This window comes from Paracoccidioides lutzii (assembly GCF_000150705.2).
Source record: "Paracoccidioides lutzii Pb01 unplaced genomic scaffold supercont2.18, whole genome shotgun sequence".
Lineage (NCBI taxonomy): Eukaryota > Fungi > Ascomycota > Eurotiomycetes > Onygenales > Ajellomycetaceae > Paracoccidioides > Paracoccidioides lutzii.
Genome location: NW_015440964.1, coordinates 223,921 through 239,011, shown reverse-complemented (window position 1 = coordinate 239,011; position 15,091 = coordinate 223,921). Strand labels below are relative to the sequence as shown.

General features: G+C 47.3%; 5 protein-coding genes across 5 annotated transcripts; 3 read left to right on the top strand and 2 right to left on the bottom strand.

The window, feature by feature from the left end:
• Nucleotides 1-979: 979 nt before the first annotated feature.
• Nucleotides 980-5,979, bottom strand: PAAG_06368 (hypothetical protein; the record flags this gene model as incomplete). The annotated part of the gene is made up of 5 exons (XM_015845871.1): nucleotides 980-1,830; nucleotides 1,892-2,513; nucleotides 2,565-5,215; nucleotides 5,286-5,676; nucleotides 5,731-5,979. The coding sequence occupies 5 exons, from the start codon at nucleotides 5,977-5,979 to the stop codon at nucleotides 980-982; spliced, it is 4,764 nt and encodes a 1,587-aa protein (XP_015700097.1).
• A 444-nt stretch (nucleotides 5,980-6,423) lies between these two features.
• On the top strand, nucleotides 6,424-7,394 carry PAAG_06367 (40S ribosomal protein S11; the record flags this gene model as incomplete). The annotated part of the gene is made up of 3 exons (XM_002791582.2): nucleotides 6,424-6,601; nucleotides 6,874-7,112; nucleotides 7,326-7,394. The coding sequence occupies 3 exons, from the start codon at nucleotides 6,424-6,426 to the stop codon at nucleotides 7,392-7,394; spliced, it is 486 nt and encodes a 161-aa protein (XP_002791628.1).
• A 715-nt stretch (nucleotides 7,395-8,109) lies between these two features.
• PAAG_06366 (hypothetical protein) lies at nucleotides 8,110-9,783 on the bottom strand (the record flags this gene model as incomplete). The annotated part of the gene is made up of 1 exon (XM_002791581.1): nucleotides 8,110-9,783. One exon carries the CDS (start codon nucleotides 9,781-9,783, stop codon nucleotides 8,110-8,112), a length of 1,674 nt encoding a protein of 557 aa, XP_002791627.1.
• Nucleotides 9,784-11,984: 2,201 nt separating this feature from the next.
• On the top strand, nucleotides 11,985-13,442 carry PAAG_06365 (hypothetical protein; the record flags this gene model as incomplete). Its single annotated transcript, XM_002791580.2, has 2 exons — nucleotides 11,985-12,649; nucleotides 12,890-13,442. The coding sequence occupies 2 exons, from the start codon at nucleotides 11,985-11,987 to the stop codon at nucleotides 13,440-13,442; spliced, it is 1,218 nt and encodes a 405-aa protein (XP_002791626.2).
• Nucleotides 13,443-14,352: 910 nt separating this feature from the next.
• Nucleotides 14,353-15,051, top strand: PAAG_06364 (hypothetical protein; the record flags this gene model as incomplete). Its single annotated transcript, XM_015845870.1, has 1 exon — nucleotides 14,353-15,051. The coding sequence occupies one exon, from the start codon at nucleotides 14,353-14,355 to the stop codon at nucleotides 15,049-15,051; it is 699 nt and encodes a 232-aa protein (XP_015700096.1).
• Between the last annotated feature and the right edge of the window lie 40 nt (nucleotides 15,052-15,091).

Sequence of the window (15,091 nt, the reverse complement as noted above, 5' to 3'; positions counted from 1 at the left end):
GTTGCATGGTCGGCACGGTATCAACAGGTAGACTCCGAAACATCGACTACCCAACGCACTAAAAGAAACTACATAGGGCCGCCAGAGAACTTCCCGCTGGAGCGTGCACGGCTGCGTACCGCCTGGCTTTGGTCCAGTTTGCAGGGCTCTTCGATTCTCACGTTTGGCTGAACGTATAGATAGGTTAACAATATCCATATTGCCGTCCCAATTATCAGCCCCCTCATGGTGGGTTGGACAACAACGGACATCGATCTTATGTTACGATTTCTTTTTTGATTCGTCCGTTTCTAAAATTGGCAATTGTGATGCAACCAATCTGAGGTTAAGGGATATTAAATAAACGATACAAGTACCGGATCCGCTGTCACAAAGATCAGGGCCAAATTACAGTGGCGAAATAACCAAAGGAGAGAGGAGTATCAAATGCTTTTCTCAACTGCACAGGTGCCCTATAGTGCACTGTATTTTGATGCATGCAGGTTGATGCACTGCTTAGAATGACCAATTTATTGACTGTTGTGTTCATTATACATAGCAAACCCGCAATCGCAATGGATATAGCGAAGAATCACCTGTGAAACCAATTATTCTATTGAGAATCGAACCGCTGTAATTCTACTGGGACGAGTTCTTGCGATGTAACATAGATACATCAAAATCCCTAGCAAACTGTATGAGTAGATAAAACGAAGGCAGCATCTTCTCGCAGGGAAGGAAGCACAGGAAATTAAGGACAGCCAAAAGAAAGCAGTAAAAGAGAACGCACGGAGCGAAAACCAGCAAATCACCAGAGTCCATGCAGCCGTTGAACATAGCGGTCTTCAAGATGGTATTACAGAAAGAACAAAGGAAACAAATAAAAGGGTAGCTAACATCTCGACTCATAAATTCGTGAAACACATCAGATTCTTCCTCACTCTGGAGGGAAGAAGGGGGCAAAGGAACAGTTAACAAAAGGAATAACCAACTTCATTTCTTACGCGAACACTCTCCTTTCAAACCTCCTCACAGCATCCCGCCACACACCACCCCCCAATTCAACTCCAGGGGTATTCTTCTGCTGAATTATCTTGCCTAGCATATCGCCAATTTGCACCTCCCCCGCATTACCCTCGTACGGGCTAATAGAGCCATAGACAATGCTAGCAGAGACATCTGTGTGAACCTCAATATCCATGTCAGGGATATCTGTACCACTATTGGCTGGTCTCGGCTTCACTGTGAAATCAATGTCAACTCTAGCCTTCACCCTGCCGCTGTTCTCTGATACTGGGGGCGATTTCCCCTTCACCTTATCTCGAAAAGTCTCCGCTTCAGCATTTGCGGAGGACCAGCCGAGAACCATACACCGGATTACTAGTAAGGTTGGCTCAGAGGGGTTCACTTCTGGCGCCTTTGCACTTGTAATTCCGCAGTATCCAAGTGCACGTATTTCGTTCCCTAGGTTAATGGCCCTATCCCATGCCCGTGAGATACCGGAAAGGAACTGTCTCGGGGTAAGGGATGATTGTGATATTTGGGAAGAGCGCATACGGAGTGCGTGGAGAATCAGGGCCTTTTCATGAGACAGTCCATTACTTGCATGCCGAGCTCCTTGAATTAAGCTGGGTGAATAGCTGAAGTTTACAGGAAGGTTTTTGCTTGGTTGAGACGAGCGTCGGCAGGACGATGTCGGCTCCAGTGTGATGTTGAAAGCGCCTGGATAAAATTCAACCTGTAGTTCGTCGCGATATCGCATTTTTAATGATGGGCCATGCTTGGAGTTCGATTTCAATGAAGCAGACAAGATGCTCCAACCGGTTTGACGTTCAATGGCATGCACAGAAGCTGGGATGTATTAGGGCAAAACAAAACGAATATGACATCATGGCTAAAATAGCGTGCTTACCTTTTAGGGCTTTAACCTCCTTCACACTCCAACCTCGACACTCTTCCGTAATTCGCTCCGCTTCACGTATCTGGAACAAAAGTTCATTCTTTAACTCCGCTCCCGTTTGGATGAAATCATTCTTGTTTTCAAGCTCTGCTTGTGACTGATCCAGAGACTTTCTCTTTGCGGCAATTTCCGCATCCAGAGCCGCCAATCGTTCGCGTGCTTGACGAAGTTCTTCCTTATCGCAGCTTTCCAGTTCATCAACTGTTTGCCGCAGACAACGTGCTTCAGTTTCAAGCTTTGCATGCTTTTCAACCAACGCGGGAACCACTCGATCTAATAGGCGCTCTTTCTTCGATAAAATTGCTTCGTCATTCTGCATCTCCTCAACGTGACGGTCGAGTCCTTCCTTAAGGCCCTCCAAGAGTTTCATTCGCCATTCGTACCACATGGACTTGCTTAAAAGGCGCGCATGAGTTTTTACGTTACGGAACTGGTTATCCATCAGCAACCGGATATCGGGTGGTGCTGTCACATATTCTTGGAACAGAGGCGGATTATCTGAGTAAGTTTCCGTTTCGATCGAGCGAATGATCCGTCGACCTTCTGAGATATAGGATTTCAATTCACGGCACGACTAAAAGAAAGGTTAGCTCGGTAAAGGTGAAATAAATCTGAACTAACATACATGTTGGTATAACTCGAGCATTGGTACTGTGCAGAACCCAGCAGCCACGCAATCTTCCAAGCTTGTGCCTTTTGCAGACTCCTCTTCAGTCTTGAATGCAGCCTTTTTCTCTTCGTTAGAGGGCGCCAACGTATGCCTTCTTTTTGTTGTAGTCAGTTCCATAAAGTGGATATTGGTCATTTCCAGAAAATCCTGGAGTTGTATTGGCTCGACTTGTGGCTTAGGAGAATTGTCCAGGGTGCCTTCCAGATCAACTGTAGAATTTTGAGTAGTACGCTCCTCACTGACGGATCTGCCTAAAGGCCTAGTACGAGGAGCTCCTTTCGGAGTTGTACTTGACACGTGCGATGGGGATGATTCAGGGCCATTGTAGCTTGATGCTCGAGTGGTTCGTCTAACAGCTTCGTCCATTGAGAGAGGAGCGGGGAGCCTGATGCTCTTGACGGGACTTGCTTCGCGGCCCTTGAGGCGCTTGGGAGTATATTCTTCCTCCTCGCCATCCTCGTCTAGCTCCGCCGGCCGTTTACCAAGGAGACCTATCGCTGCGCCAACATGCAAACTTTTGCGTGCCTTGGCTTTACTTTTCTTGGGGGTAAGGCTGGATATTAGCTCCTTTAAATTAAGTGTCGGCTCTTTTCGGATTCCTGTCTCAGCAATGGTAGCTTCCCTTCTCTTTCTTTCTTCTTGTTCCCTCTCCAGTTCTTCTTCCATCTCTCGGGGATTATCGAATCTCACTCCTCGTGAAGTTGGACTTTTTGGTATAAAATGCCGGGAGTCTTCCCCTATGGATCGTCGTCTATCCAGAATTTCAGCAACACGCGGTGACCCTATACCTTCCCTATCAATACCAAGACCACTAGATGGCCGCCCATGAGGACGCAGGACGAAGGATGGAGTAGTCTTCCCAGCACTATCCTGATGAAAAAGCTTACTCGAACTAGTCGGAGTCTTTTGGGTGGATGCTTGTTTAAGCTCCGGTACGAAAAGCTTTTTCGGAGATGCGCTTCTGAATACGACATTACCAGACGGTGGTGTCTTTCCAAGAGTTGAATGTTTGCTGGCCTGTGGAGTCACTCGATTTGAAGGGGTCGATAACTTTCTCAAGGGCGATGAATGACGAGAGCCATCTCTTGGAGTAGTTGATTGCCTTGGGCCAATACTTCTTCGTTCCTGCCTGCGTTTTACGCCAGATAGGGTCGGGCTGCCGGATTCAGACACCACGGGAGCCTGCTGTTCAACAGCAGGGCTTTTGCGTGGCGAAGGCACAATGTTCTCCTGGAACGGCGAGCTGCCAAGCTGACCAGCATCGCTCTCCAGCTCCATCAAAGCTCTTCTTTGGGACCTGTTATTGAAATTAAACTGGGGTGGTAATATTTTACCTATCGCATTCGTTATATCCATACCCATGGTTTCGTCCTCCAGGGGTTCCGTTTGCTCCTCAATGGGATCCAGGATACCTCCAATAGCGCCTGTCATCTCCATGGCTTCATCGTCAGCTTCATCGCCAAACTCTTGATTTCCATATTCCACAGGCTCATTGGAGGGCCGCTGGTATTCCTCGTGGGGTACATCCCTTTGGAGGTAAGCCTGTTGAATACTTCCAAGAGCTGAGGTAAGTTCCATCGTCATCTCTTCATCATTTCCAACGTCACTACTTCCAGAGAGCACCTTGATTGGAGAACGGTCTTGGGTAATACCACCAATCACATTCGTAAATTCCATTGTTTGGTCCCCGAAAGGTGACATTTCGCCAGTTGATGTTCGACGGAGCGTATCTCGGCGGCCGCTACCGGGAGAAACAGATTTCCGACAAGATTTACCAACCGCTGTCCCATCCTGTCGCTCTGGGATGATACCGCCAACGGCATTGGTCATATCCATACTTACATCTGCTTCACAATCCTCATAAAATCCACCACTAGAATCCCTGCTTGAAGGCCGATATTGGGATAAAGGTTGATCAAAGGGGTTAACATTTTCCTGATCCTGTCGAGCACTCAAATCTTCCGTATCAAGATCAAGCTTCTCGGCCCTTTTCTTAACCCAAGGTAAAAATGCCCCAGTAATCTCATGATTAGTGAATCCTATGGACAAGTCCCTATTTTCATCAAAGTCAATCCCTTTAGTGCCAGCGGCTTGAGCAGCCTGTCGCAAGGCTTGGTCGAGTTTCGTGCTAGAATGGGTGCTTGAATCATCTGATTGGGAAGAACCGGACCGCTCAGTTGTGTTTTCTATACTCATAACCGTGGCCCCATCATCATCATCAGTATTGGAATCTGAATTCATATCATCTTCCACAACTACCTCACCGACATCATCGCTTCCTGCAGCGGAGCTCCCGCTAAATGGGCTGGAAGAGATTGCCTCATCGGGATCGGGACTGTATGGATCTCTCTTAGTAAATCCAGAGCCACGACGTGATTTCCGCAGTCGGTCGTGCTCATCAGCATCGGGGTCATCGCTTGGTTGATTTGTCGGGCGATCTGTAAGATCCATGTCCTGATTCGGAGTGTGGTGGGATTGATCGGCTGTGATAGCAGAGGCACGTCTCGTGGAGTTCGAGGCTGAAGAAGACGTGGAATCTTCAATCAATTCAACTACATTCCAAGTATGTAGGGTGGCCTCTGGCGCAAAGGACACACGACGATTTGCTTTTAATAACGCTGTCAGTCGGGTACCCCCCCTTGAACTAAGCAAACATAGTGCAGAAGTTGAGCCTACCCATCGATTTTCGCCTTGCCGCTCGGTGCTCTAGAATGGCCTGTTTCTCACGTTCCAGCAGTTCATTCTCTTCCCTTTCCCTGGCGGCAGCTTGCTGCTCCTCCTCCGTGCGAACCGCAATTTTGCCATGGCGCATCACCGACGAGGGATTGAATGTATCAAAAGGATTGGCCAAATTTTCCGTGCCAACTATAGAAGCCGATGGGGTAGAGGTGCCAATATGTTGATCGCCCTTTCCATTAGGGCCATTCCATTGGCGAGATTTAGAGTTGCGCTCCGGGCTTCGAACCGGTATCCTCTTCCGAGTTTCCTCGAAGGATGGAATATTTCGTATGGGAGAAACGGGTACCGTAGGTTTGAGGATAGACTTTAGAGGGAACTGAGCAGCTGACTGGAGAGTAATCAGTATCGCAAAAGACTCTGTAGATCAGGATTCCCAAAGTACCTTTCGCCTATTGCCATTCGCATGCTTGAGGGCATCCAAACCGCCGGGTCCGAAACTTTTACTTCGGAGCTTCTTATCCTGTTTTGGGGGCCTTTGGGGCACAGTTCTCTGGCTGCTTGAAGCGCTTATATCCGCCGTCATATTTTCTTTATCGACCCCGGGTCCAATGCCTGGACGGGGCATCTGAGCGAAAGACCGGCGGGATCGAATGCGGTCAGACGTCGCGGACTCGTTCTTGGGCGGAGTCATGTCAGGAAGGAATATGTGTTGTAGAAGATGGATGGGGCAATTCCGAGTCTAGTACACTAATATATACTAATTGGTTCCCACCATGGCACCACGCGCATACAACAAGAGTGCGCTGTTGTCTATATATCTCGTTTGTTTGTCGTTTGACGATAGATGTCGTTGCTTATCAAATCCCGACGCGATCTGGAGTAGCTTCCAGATTGGGACTAGCGCAGTAAACAAAACGGACAAGCCCTAGCCGAGACCCGCTAATCCAATTCAGGGCTAGCGCGGTTCCTTCACGTCCACATTGAATTAACCATCCGAAAGCCGCACAAAACCTTGAATCTCGACGACCGACACACCTCGCCGATCGACATTCACCACACTCTCTCCCCCTTCCAGCTCCAGCTCGAGAGAATCTGTCCCGCAAGTTCAGAGTCAGATTCTTGATCTTTGGCAACCATGGCGACCGAGTTGACTGTCCAGTCGGAACGTGCTTTCCAGAAGCAACCGCACATCTTCTTGAATTCCAAGCAGAAGTCCAAGAGCAAGAAGGTCGGAAAGGGTGGCCGGAGATGGTATAAGGACGTTGGTCTCGGATTTCGCACCCCAAAGACCGCCATCGAGGGAAGCTATATCGGTACGGAGCCGGATCCCGCTTCTTTTTTCTATCCCACGCCAGACGTGAACAAGGGCCATTGAAATTTTAGAAAATTTCATTGCTCTCTCGATGAAGTTGTAGTGTTGGGGGTGGAGTGCGTGGTTTCGCGGTCTTCGGGGGCTAGTTTGGCCCATTGCTAGAAGCCAGAGAAAATGCCGTGTTCTATGCACTTCACCCTTGACCAATACGAAAATCATCCTGACAATTTCAACAACGAATTACATTTTCTAACTCAGGACGGTGAACTGCAGATAAGAAATGCCCTTTCACCGGTCAGGTTTCCATCCGAGGCCGTATCCTCACCGGCACCGTTGTTTCAACCAAGATGCACCGTACTATCATCATCCGCCGTGAATATCTCCACTACATTCCCAAGTACTCCCGATATGAGAAGCGACACAAGAACATTGCCGCCCACGTCTCCCCGGCTTTCCGTGTTGAGGAAGGTGACCAAGTCACCGTTGGACAGTGCAGGCCTCTCAGCAAAACTGTATGTGTTGGATTGATCATATTTCTTTATCTGATTTCGCGGTTATAACATTTCTTGGTTTGGAAAATTGAAAGAAAAGAAGAAATAAAATATGGATAGCATCGAGGAATCATATGCAGATCTCCATAGAGGCTGTTTCTTGGAAGAAGGGCATTCAACCTTTGATATCAGTAGGGATCCATGCTAATATCAAAAATTTTCCCCCAACCTTAGGTTCGATTCAACGTCCTTCGCGTCCTTCCCCGCACTGGGAAGGGCGTCAAGCAATTCGGCAAGTTCTAAATGCTTCTTGTCTTGGAGGAGTTGGTAGGGGGTTGAGGGGTGACGTTGGGTACGAACTGGGCTTATGAGGAGGCAAATGACACGACGAACCTGCCTTCATGATACAGATCTTTTTGAAAAGAAAAACAACAAAAAAGCAATAGAAAGGACAGGCACAAGGACAAAAAGAAGATGGGAAAGCACCCCGAGACGATTATGCCCAACCAGAAACCTACTACTTGAGCTCGAGTCTTTTTTTAACCATTTTTTACCCAAAGGGGCGGCTTGTGCGTTTTTTTTGTCTTGTTTTCTCCCATATGTGGAAGAGGATTATATGCCAATATTAAGGAGTTTAGTTGTCAAATGCCATATGGAATATTTCAAACTTCATCTTGTGGAGGTTGACCTTTCCGGGTGACATCAGCATTGCGATAACATGTTTTCATTTGCAGCCTAACATTCAGGATATCGGGACCATCGTATGCGAAAACTTCGCAAATTCTCCTCTTCGATTAGCTTCATCAGATGTCCATCTAATGCCACCATAAAACCCATTTCCCCATTCATCCCTTCAGTTCCCTTCAAAATATTTTCCGTAAGCGCCTGGGAGAAAAACAGAGAAACATCATATCATGCACCAGAACTAGCAAATAGATTTCTTCCACTCAAAGCCACTAATCCCTCATTGAACTCTTCTCTTCCACACACACATTCTCTCACAGCTTCTAGATTCATCCTACTCGTTCTCCCATCCCATCACTCGATTAACTCTCTCCCGGTCCAGTTCGAATACTCTCGTAAAGTTCTCATTCCCCTCATTCATCTCAACATCCACGGTTTCCCATTGGTAACCCCTCTCGGAATGATGTCCCTCAGGTGTTTCGGATTCGGATTCGGGTTCTGTCTCTGCGGTTCGTCTCAGTTCCTCCTGAAATCTGTCCAGCGTCACCCCTCCCTTGCTGAGCTCATCATCGATCACAATTATTTCGGGCTGCTTTTCTGGCTTCTGAGGTGTAATTGGAGGTGTCACATAAGCCGAATACTCCGTATATCCCTGACGTACTCCACCTAGAAACTCATCGTTCGTATTCGTGTGGCTGCGGGTAAAGAGCCAGCCGCGGGTGATTCCGAGTGCAACATCTTCAATATATTCCAGGGGAAGGTTGACCATTCTGAGAAATTTCCCAATTACCTTGCCATGTGGCGCATCGACTTTTGTCTGGCAAGCTCTGAGTTTTGTTTTAAGTGGAAGGCGGTTATGAACATAAAGCTTGATTGTTTGGGTTTGAAGCACAGACTCAATGTCAGGATTCAAGTCAACAATGTTCAGAAGCTGTAAATGAGAGATAGTGCAGACAATTGCCTCTTCGGAAATGCTCCCCCATACTAACCACTCCTGCCACCCAAAATACCCCACTTTGGTGATTTCAGGGCTGAGAGGATCCTTTTCTAATAGCTCCTGGGCAGAAAATAGTATTTGCTGATTGAGTTTTGATGCATCTATAATTGAGACCATTGAACAGTTGCTTTTGGTCAACATTCTATGAATTGTTGGCAGGAGGATCGCATATGTTGAAATAAATGGAGATGGTATGGTATATTTTGAAAGGTGGGACTTCGCCAGATTTGCAAGAATGCGCTGGTCAAGGAGAGATGGATGCTGAATATGAGATGGACCAGTGGCCCAGACTGCAGCACGTATACTAGGACTGTTAATCCCCCTACTCTGTGCATTGTGAAATCGGTATACGATCCTGGGCTTCTCTCCTTTGAATGGTTTTTTATGCAGAGTGCGTCGTCTCGAGTTCAGGTTGGTACTAGGGGTTCTTTCATGTTGCGGTTCAGTGTCGAGTTCAGCTTCAGTTTCAGTTTCAAGTGTCTGTTCAAGCATCAATTCATCGGCCTTTTTGGCATCAGGGATATTGAAAAATGACTTCAGGAGCTGGCATCCTTTGACCTGTGGGTATGTATTTGGCTTTTTGCTGATTTCAATACCCAACTCTATACAAACCATCTCAATCAAGCGACGGGCTTCCCTGTACTCATCATCACCACCATGAGAATGTGGTGATGAGTTAACCGAAACCCATATGGGGTGTTTGTTTCGAACCATGTCATGACACTGTGAGTTGAGGGTAGTGACAGGCAGGCCACTGAGGAATCCTTCTTTTTGAAGATCCGATGCAAACATGTAATTAAAAATTGAAGTCTCTTGCTTCAGAGTCAGGGAGTAGAAACGTCTGGCAACACAAACAATTTCTCTCTGAGATCCATCCCAGTGATGTCGAGGCTTCTGCACCTTGCTGAAATCCAAGAATTTCGGATATTCAATCTTGTCACCGTTTGAGGGGCTGTGTGAGCGGCGACAGGGAGGGGGGCGGGAGGGTAAATGAAGCTGCACGGAGTTCATTGAGACAGTAGAAGCGATACAAGACCAGCACAAGGAAAGATGATACTGGCTATAAAGAAAGAAAAACTTGCGACGTATGATTGAAAAATTAAATCCGGAGTGTGAGTAATGGTAGGTGAGCTGCGAATGAAGATCAGATCAGATGAAAGAAGAAGAGGCTCAGCACTGAAGAATCAGGGGCTATAGGAGTTGTGTTGTAGTTTTTACTAGGGCAGATCTCCACGACACGTTCAATGCGACAACGCAGCAGACGCGAAGTTGTACAGTGAACGGATTGGCAGCAATAATCACACCCACCATCTGCTCCTCATTTCTGCTGCTCTATCATCTCGCGTTCATCATTGCAGTTCACGCCAGAACCTTTGAAACCCAGAGAGTTGCCGGTTCCAAAAATGAAAATGAAAATGAAAAAAAAAAAAAAAAAAAAAAAAAAAAAAAAAAAAAGGGGAGGGGGACGGTTGGAATTCAAGATGAGCAGGTGAACAGGAAATTGTCTTCTACTGTTGCTTAACCAGCGGTCTCTTCGCTTTGGAAATTTGTTCCGTGAAGTAGTTCTGGAAGTTGGATGGAACTTCTTACCGTGCCCTGCGGACTTTATCACCTTAGAGCCATCTGAAAACTCACGATAGTTCGAATGAACTGGGTGGTGGGGCATTTTCAGCGCTTGTAATTTCTATATCTCGCTAATATAACCCTGGAACCACCTGGTTGTTATGGATCTTCCCAAAATCATTGTATCCATGGGAGGGAGGTTGATGAGAACAGAAAGTTAAAAGTCGCTAATATTTCGTTGTTAGTTAACTAGTTAACTAGTACCACAGGATAGCCTGGTTCTTATGTTCAAGATGACAACAGGAGGAAGAGAGGGCGAACGGCGTTTTTCGAAAACAGTCATGCGGAAATAGGAAAGTTAGCACCCAGAAAAATAATTTCCCATGTTCCATGTTATACTCGACAATCACAAACAAGCCCTGGTAATTAATTTGGATATACTGCAATCTTCTTAGGCATTGATCGGAGGCAGGCTTCAGCACAAGCTAGCTAACTAATTGCTTGCCCGCACCGTCACCCATCTCTGGACCAAGGATGGTCATGTTAGACAAAAAGGATATCATTCGGATACTCGAATCCTTTGTTTTGTCTGTTCATCTCAGGCACAACGAACTCGCAATACACAAGCAGCAAAACAGGAGCAAAGGGAGGAGGAATGGATTCATTAAGGTTTTGCTGAACCATCCCAGCCAATCCTCATGGCCTTCGAGCTGCAAACATATACCTCAAAACGGTAACTGTTTTCGATCCAATGGATGGTAGAGGATAGGGATTAACTCGAATTGTTAATCCTCTTGTACAGAAGATCCGCATATGGGATTTAACACTTCAAAACCACTTTGGGAACTGTGGCAGTTACCGTCCATCGTCTGGCACACGCATGTGTTCAAGTATTGCGAATATTTGTGTGTAACGTATGCGCGTCTAATAATTATGCACATATCCGTTGTACAATAGCATGCACATACATTACATTGGGGTTACTCGGATAACATGCATTTTACTGCTATTCATATATATTCGCAGAATCTTAGGAGATCTGTGTTTCTGATCATGGCCATAGGATGCCGGATGCCGAGAGCCGAACCGGGGAACATTCCAGGTGAGTTATTGGTTAAGTAGCAAAAATTATTACGTCGTGCAGAATCCGGGGAACCACCAAGTCCCGAGCTCCCGAGGTTCGAGCCTGAGGGACCAAGGGCTGACATCACAATAGCACCCTCATACCACTATTACAATTAACGGCACAGCAACTACACAGATACAATATCCACTGGGATCATGGGAAGCTCCCGATCCTTCTTGGAAGATGACCGCGGAAACGGCGCTGTGGGACTCATCCTTCCTACCGGCTACAAGCTGTTCTGGCCAACCAAATGTATTTATTTTATAGCTGACCAAGATTGACTTAACTCCGGCGCCGGTATTCAATAGATTTAACATCTTCAGTCTGCAATTTTCGCTTCAAACCTCTCATGAACTTGCAATTGCATCCATTCCCACGGCCTGAGAAGCCGGACGACCTTTGCACAAATCGCTAAAGCAAATTCAATCGATTTTTTGATACAGATACATACATCATAACTACCTATCAACGAAACCCCCGGATCTCGATTCCACCTCGAACTGGAAACCTTTCCACGCTAACCATGTTTTCTCCGTCCCGATCAAACGTCACGGCCACTTCTACACGCTTGTCTTTCCACCCTTCCTTCGCCCCCAGGATATGTCTAGGCCACAGAATCACATATAACCGATCATCGCAACAGCTACCAACATCCAAGCCCCTCCCCCAGTCACGATCTGCCTTCTCCAACAGATCGGCGTCAACCATAGCCTCCAACTTCATCTCCCGCTACCAATCCCTCGGTCCCCAAACTCGTACCCAAACCCTCGATTCCAACCAACTTCAGCTTCTCTCTCTCACGCTAAACCGCACCTCGATATATCCAGGCAACCCCTCCATATCCAACTCCGCACCCCCAGAAGCCGGAACCCCTATACCCCCCGGACACCATCTCGTATACTTCACCCCAGCATTTTTGGAAGGTGAGCTGGGAGCTGACGGCACCGACGTGTCATATAACCCCGATGCTCCGTTTACGAGACGCATGTGGGCTGGCGGTGAGGTGCGGTGGCCGCGTGGCGTGGATGGGAAGGTGAATTTGTTAAGGGTTGGTCAGGAGGTGCGGGAGACCACCCGGATGTTGACTGCTGAGGCAAAAGTTGTGAGGAAGACCGGGGAGGAGATGGTGGTTGTTGGTGTGGAGAAGATTTTTGAAAACGAGAAGGGCGTTGCGATTGTGGATAGACGGTGAGTTTTATATATATATATCCTTTGATGATTTGTTTTGTGTGCTTACTTTTTCTCTGTTTCGTGGGGTTGTGTTTTTGTTCCCTCTCATCATTTCGTCTTATTTCTTCTGTTTCACATCATACGAACTTCTGTTCAAAGCTAAAGCTGGGATCATAAATCTCCCTTCTAGATCTCCTCTCCGTGAACAGAAGAAAAAGCTAAATAATAAACAAATCCTAACCATTGAATAACCTACAGAAACTGGGTATTCCGAGAAGCTCTCAAGATGCCATCGTCAACCTCAACTCCTCGAACAGTCGACAACGCCCCACCCGCCATCTCCTTTAACCGCCCACCAACAGTACCGCCAACTTTCTCAACCTCCACACAAGACAACACTACCACCCACACCCGCACCCTCCGCCAATCAGCAGTAACTCTCTTCCGCTTCTCGGCACTGACATTCAACGGCCATAAAATCCACTACTCACTCCCCTGGGCTCAAACCGTCGAGGGACACCGCGGTCTAGTCGTCCATGGCCCGCTCAATTTGATTTGCATGTTAGACCTGTGGCGGGATGTGCGTGGTGCACAGAAGAAGCGGAATTCAACCTGTGGCAATGGCAACGACAAGCTAACAGGCGCCGAAGAGGTTCTTGTTCCTGAGTGTATTGAGTACAGGGCGACCAGCCCGCTGTATGCGGAGGAGGAGTATAGGATTGTGCTGGAGGAAGGGGAAGGGAAAGGTGGGAAGGTGAATATTTATGGTCCTAGTGGGGTTGTGTCAATGAAGGCAGATATTGTTGCATAGGGTTTAGGATGAGTTTCCGTCTTGTTGGGCCTTTGGATGAGCCAGAGGGTTGAAAGCTCAGCTGTGGAAATGGAGAATGTGGCGGGAGTGTGCCGATGGGCTTTTCCCCTGATCCGTTGGCTCGTATAACTATTAGTTATAGGCACCTAGTTAACTGGTTAAATAATCATTGGACTTCACTAGTTAGTTACTTATTAATTAGGTCAGTTTAACTTAGTTAACTAGTTGGGCAACAATTTGATTCTGTCATTTTTGTTTGCCCTCTCAGGTTGATCGATAAGATATCCGCATGTAATTCCTAGTCCCTCCTTTAAGAAGAGAAGTATACTCTGTTAGTAAACATGGCAGGAATGACATGAATAATTCCAAGAAGCTGAAGATGGATAGATGGAGGTTTATTCTCGATTGAATCTTTAACTAAATAAATCTGGGAATCTTTAATCCGGAAAATTTTCAAAATCAGCATCTAGCTATTTAAACTGAATTTGAAAGGAAAAGAATGGGCAAATCAGCACCAAGTTAAAGTATTCCGCTCACTTGATAAAAGCAAACTTTTAACTCTACAAACATCGAATAGGATAGATACTTTTTGTTTAGTCTCACACGACCACCCCAAATCCTGCCGTGTATCGAATCCCCGTAATCGCATTGCACACCCAGCCTATAACTATCGTCCGCGCAACGACCATGCGACAGTTAACTAACTAGCCAGAGGGAAGGGAAAGAGTAATTTCGGCACCCTGCCCACCTCTCCTCTACAAAGCACAGAAACGAAAGCTCCCCTCCAAACCCTTCCGCTATCACCGCTGGAAAAGAAAGAGGAGGGCGACCCAAAAATATATATATATATATATATATAAAATATAAAAAAAAATTAAATTAAATAAATAAATAATTTAAAAAAAAAAAAATGCACCCACCAAGCCCCCTCCTGCGCCTGCTCCTCCTCCCCAAACAACCCCCCCGGCGCACCGGCACCATAACAAAACCACCCTCCCACAACTTCCATCTCCCAACCTTCGCGACAGCCTTCTACCCACCGCCGCCGCGAACACTAACGGCCGCCCGAAACCTTCCCTTCCCCCCGGAGCCGCTCTTCCGCACAATCTCAGACATAGACTCGTACGCACGCTTTCTGCCATTCCTCACCGCATCGACAGTGACCGCCCGCGACGGAGAGACTGGATACCCCACCAGCGCATTCTTGACGGTCGGATATGGCCCGTTGAGCGAGACGTTTGTGTCGCGGGTGGAGTGTGATGGGGAGCGGTGGACGGTGGGTGCGAGGAGTGGGTGGGGTGGGAATGGGAATGGGAATGGGAATGGGAATGGGAGCGGGAGGGGTGGGGATGGTGGGGATGGTGGGTTGTTTGAATATTTGGATACGTTGTGGAAGCTCCAGCCACTGAGGCCGAGGGACCATGGTCATGGTCATGGTCATGTCAGGATAGGGGGAGGGAGGGAGGAGACGAAGGTTGTGTTGGAGGTCAGGTTTCAGTTTCGGAGTGCGATGCATGCGGCGATGATGGGGGCGGTGGAGAGTCAGGTGGCGGGCATGATGATAGAGGCGTTCGAGAAAAGGGTGAGGGAGTTGGATATGGCGAAGTAGGTTTTGTCTGGGCGTGTATTGGGGATTTTCGGGATGGGTT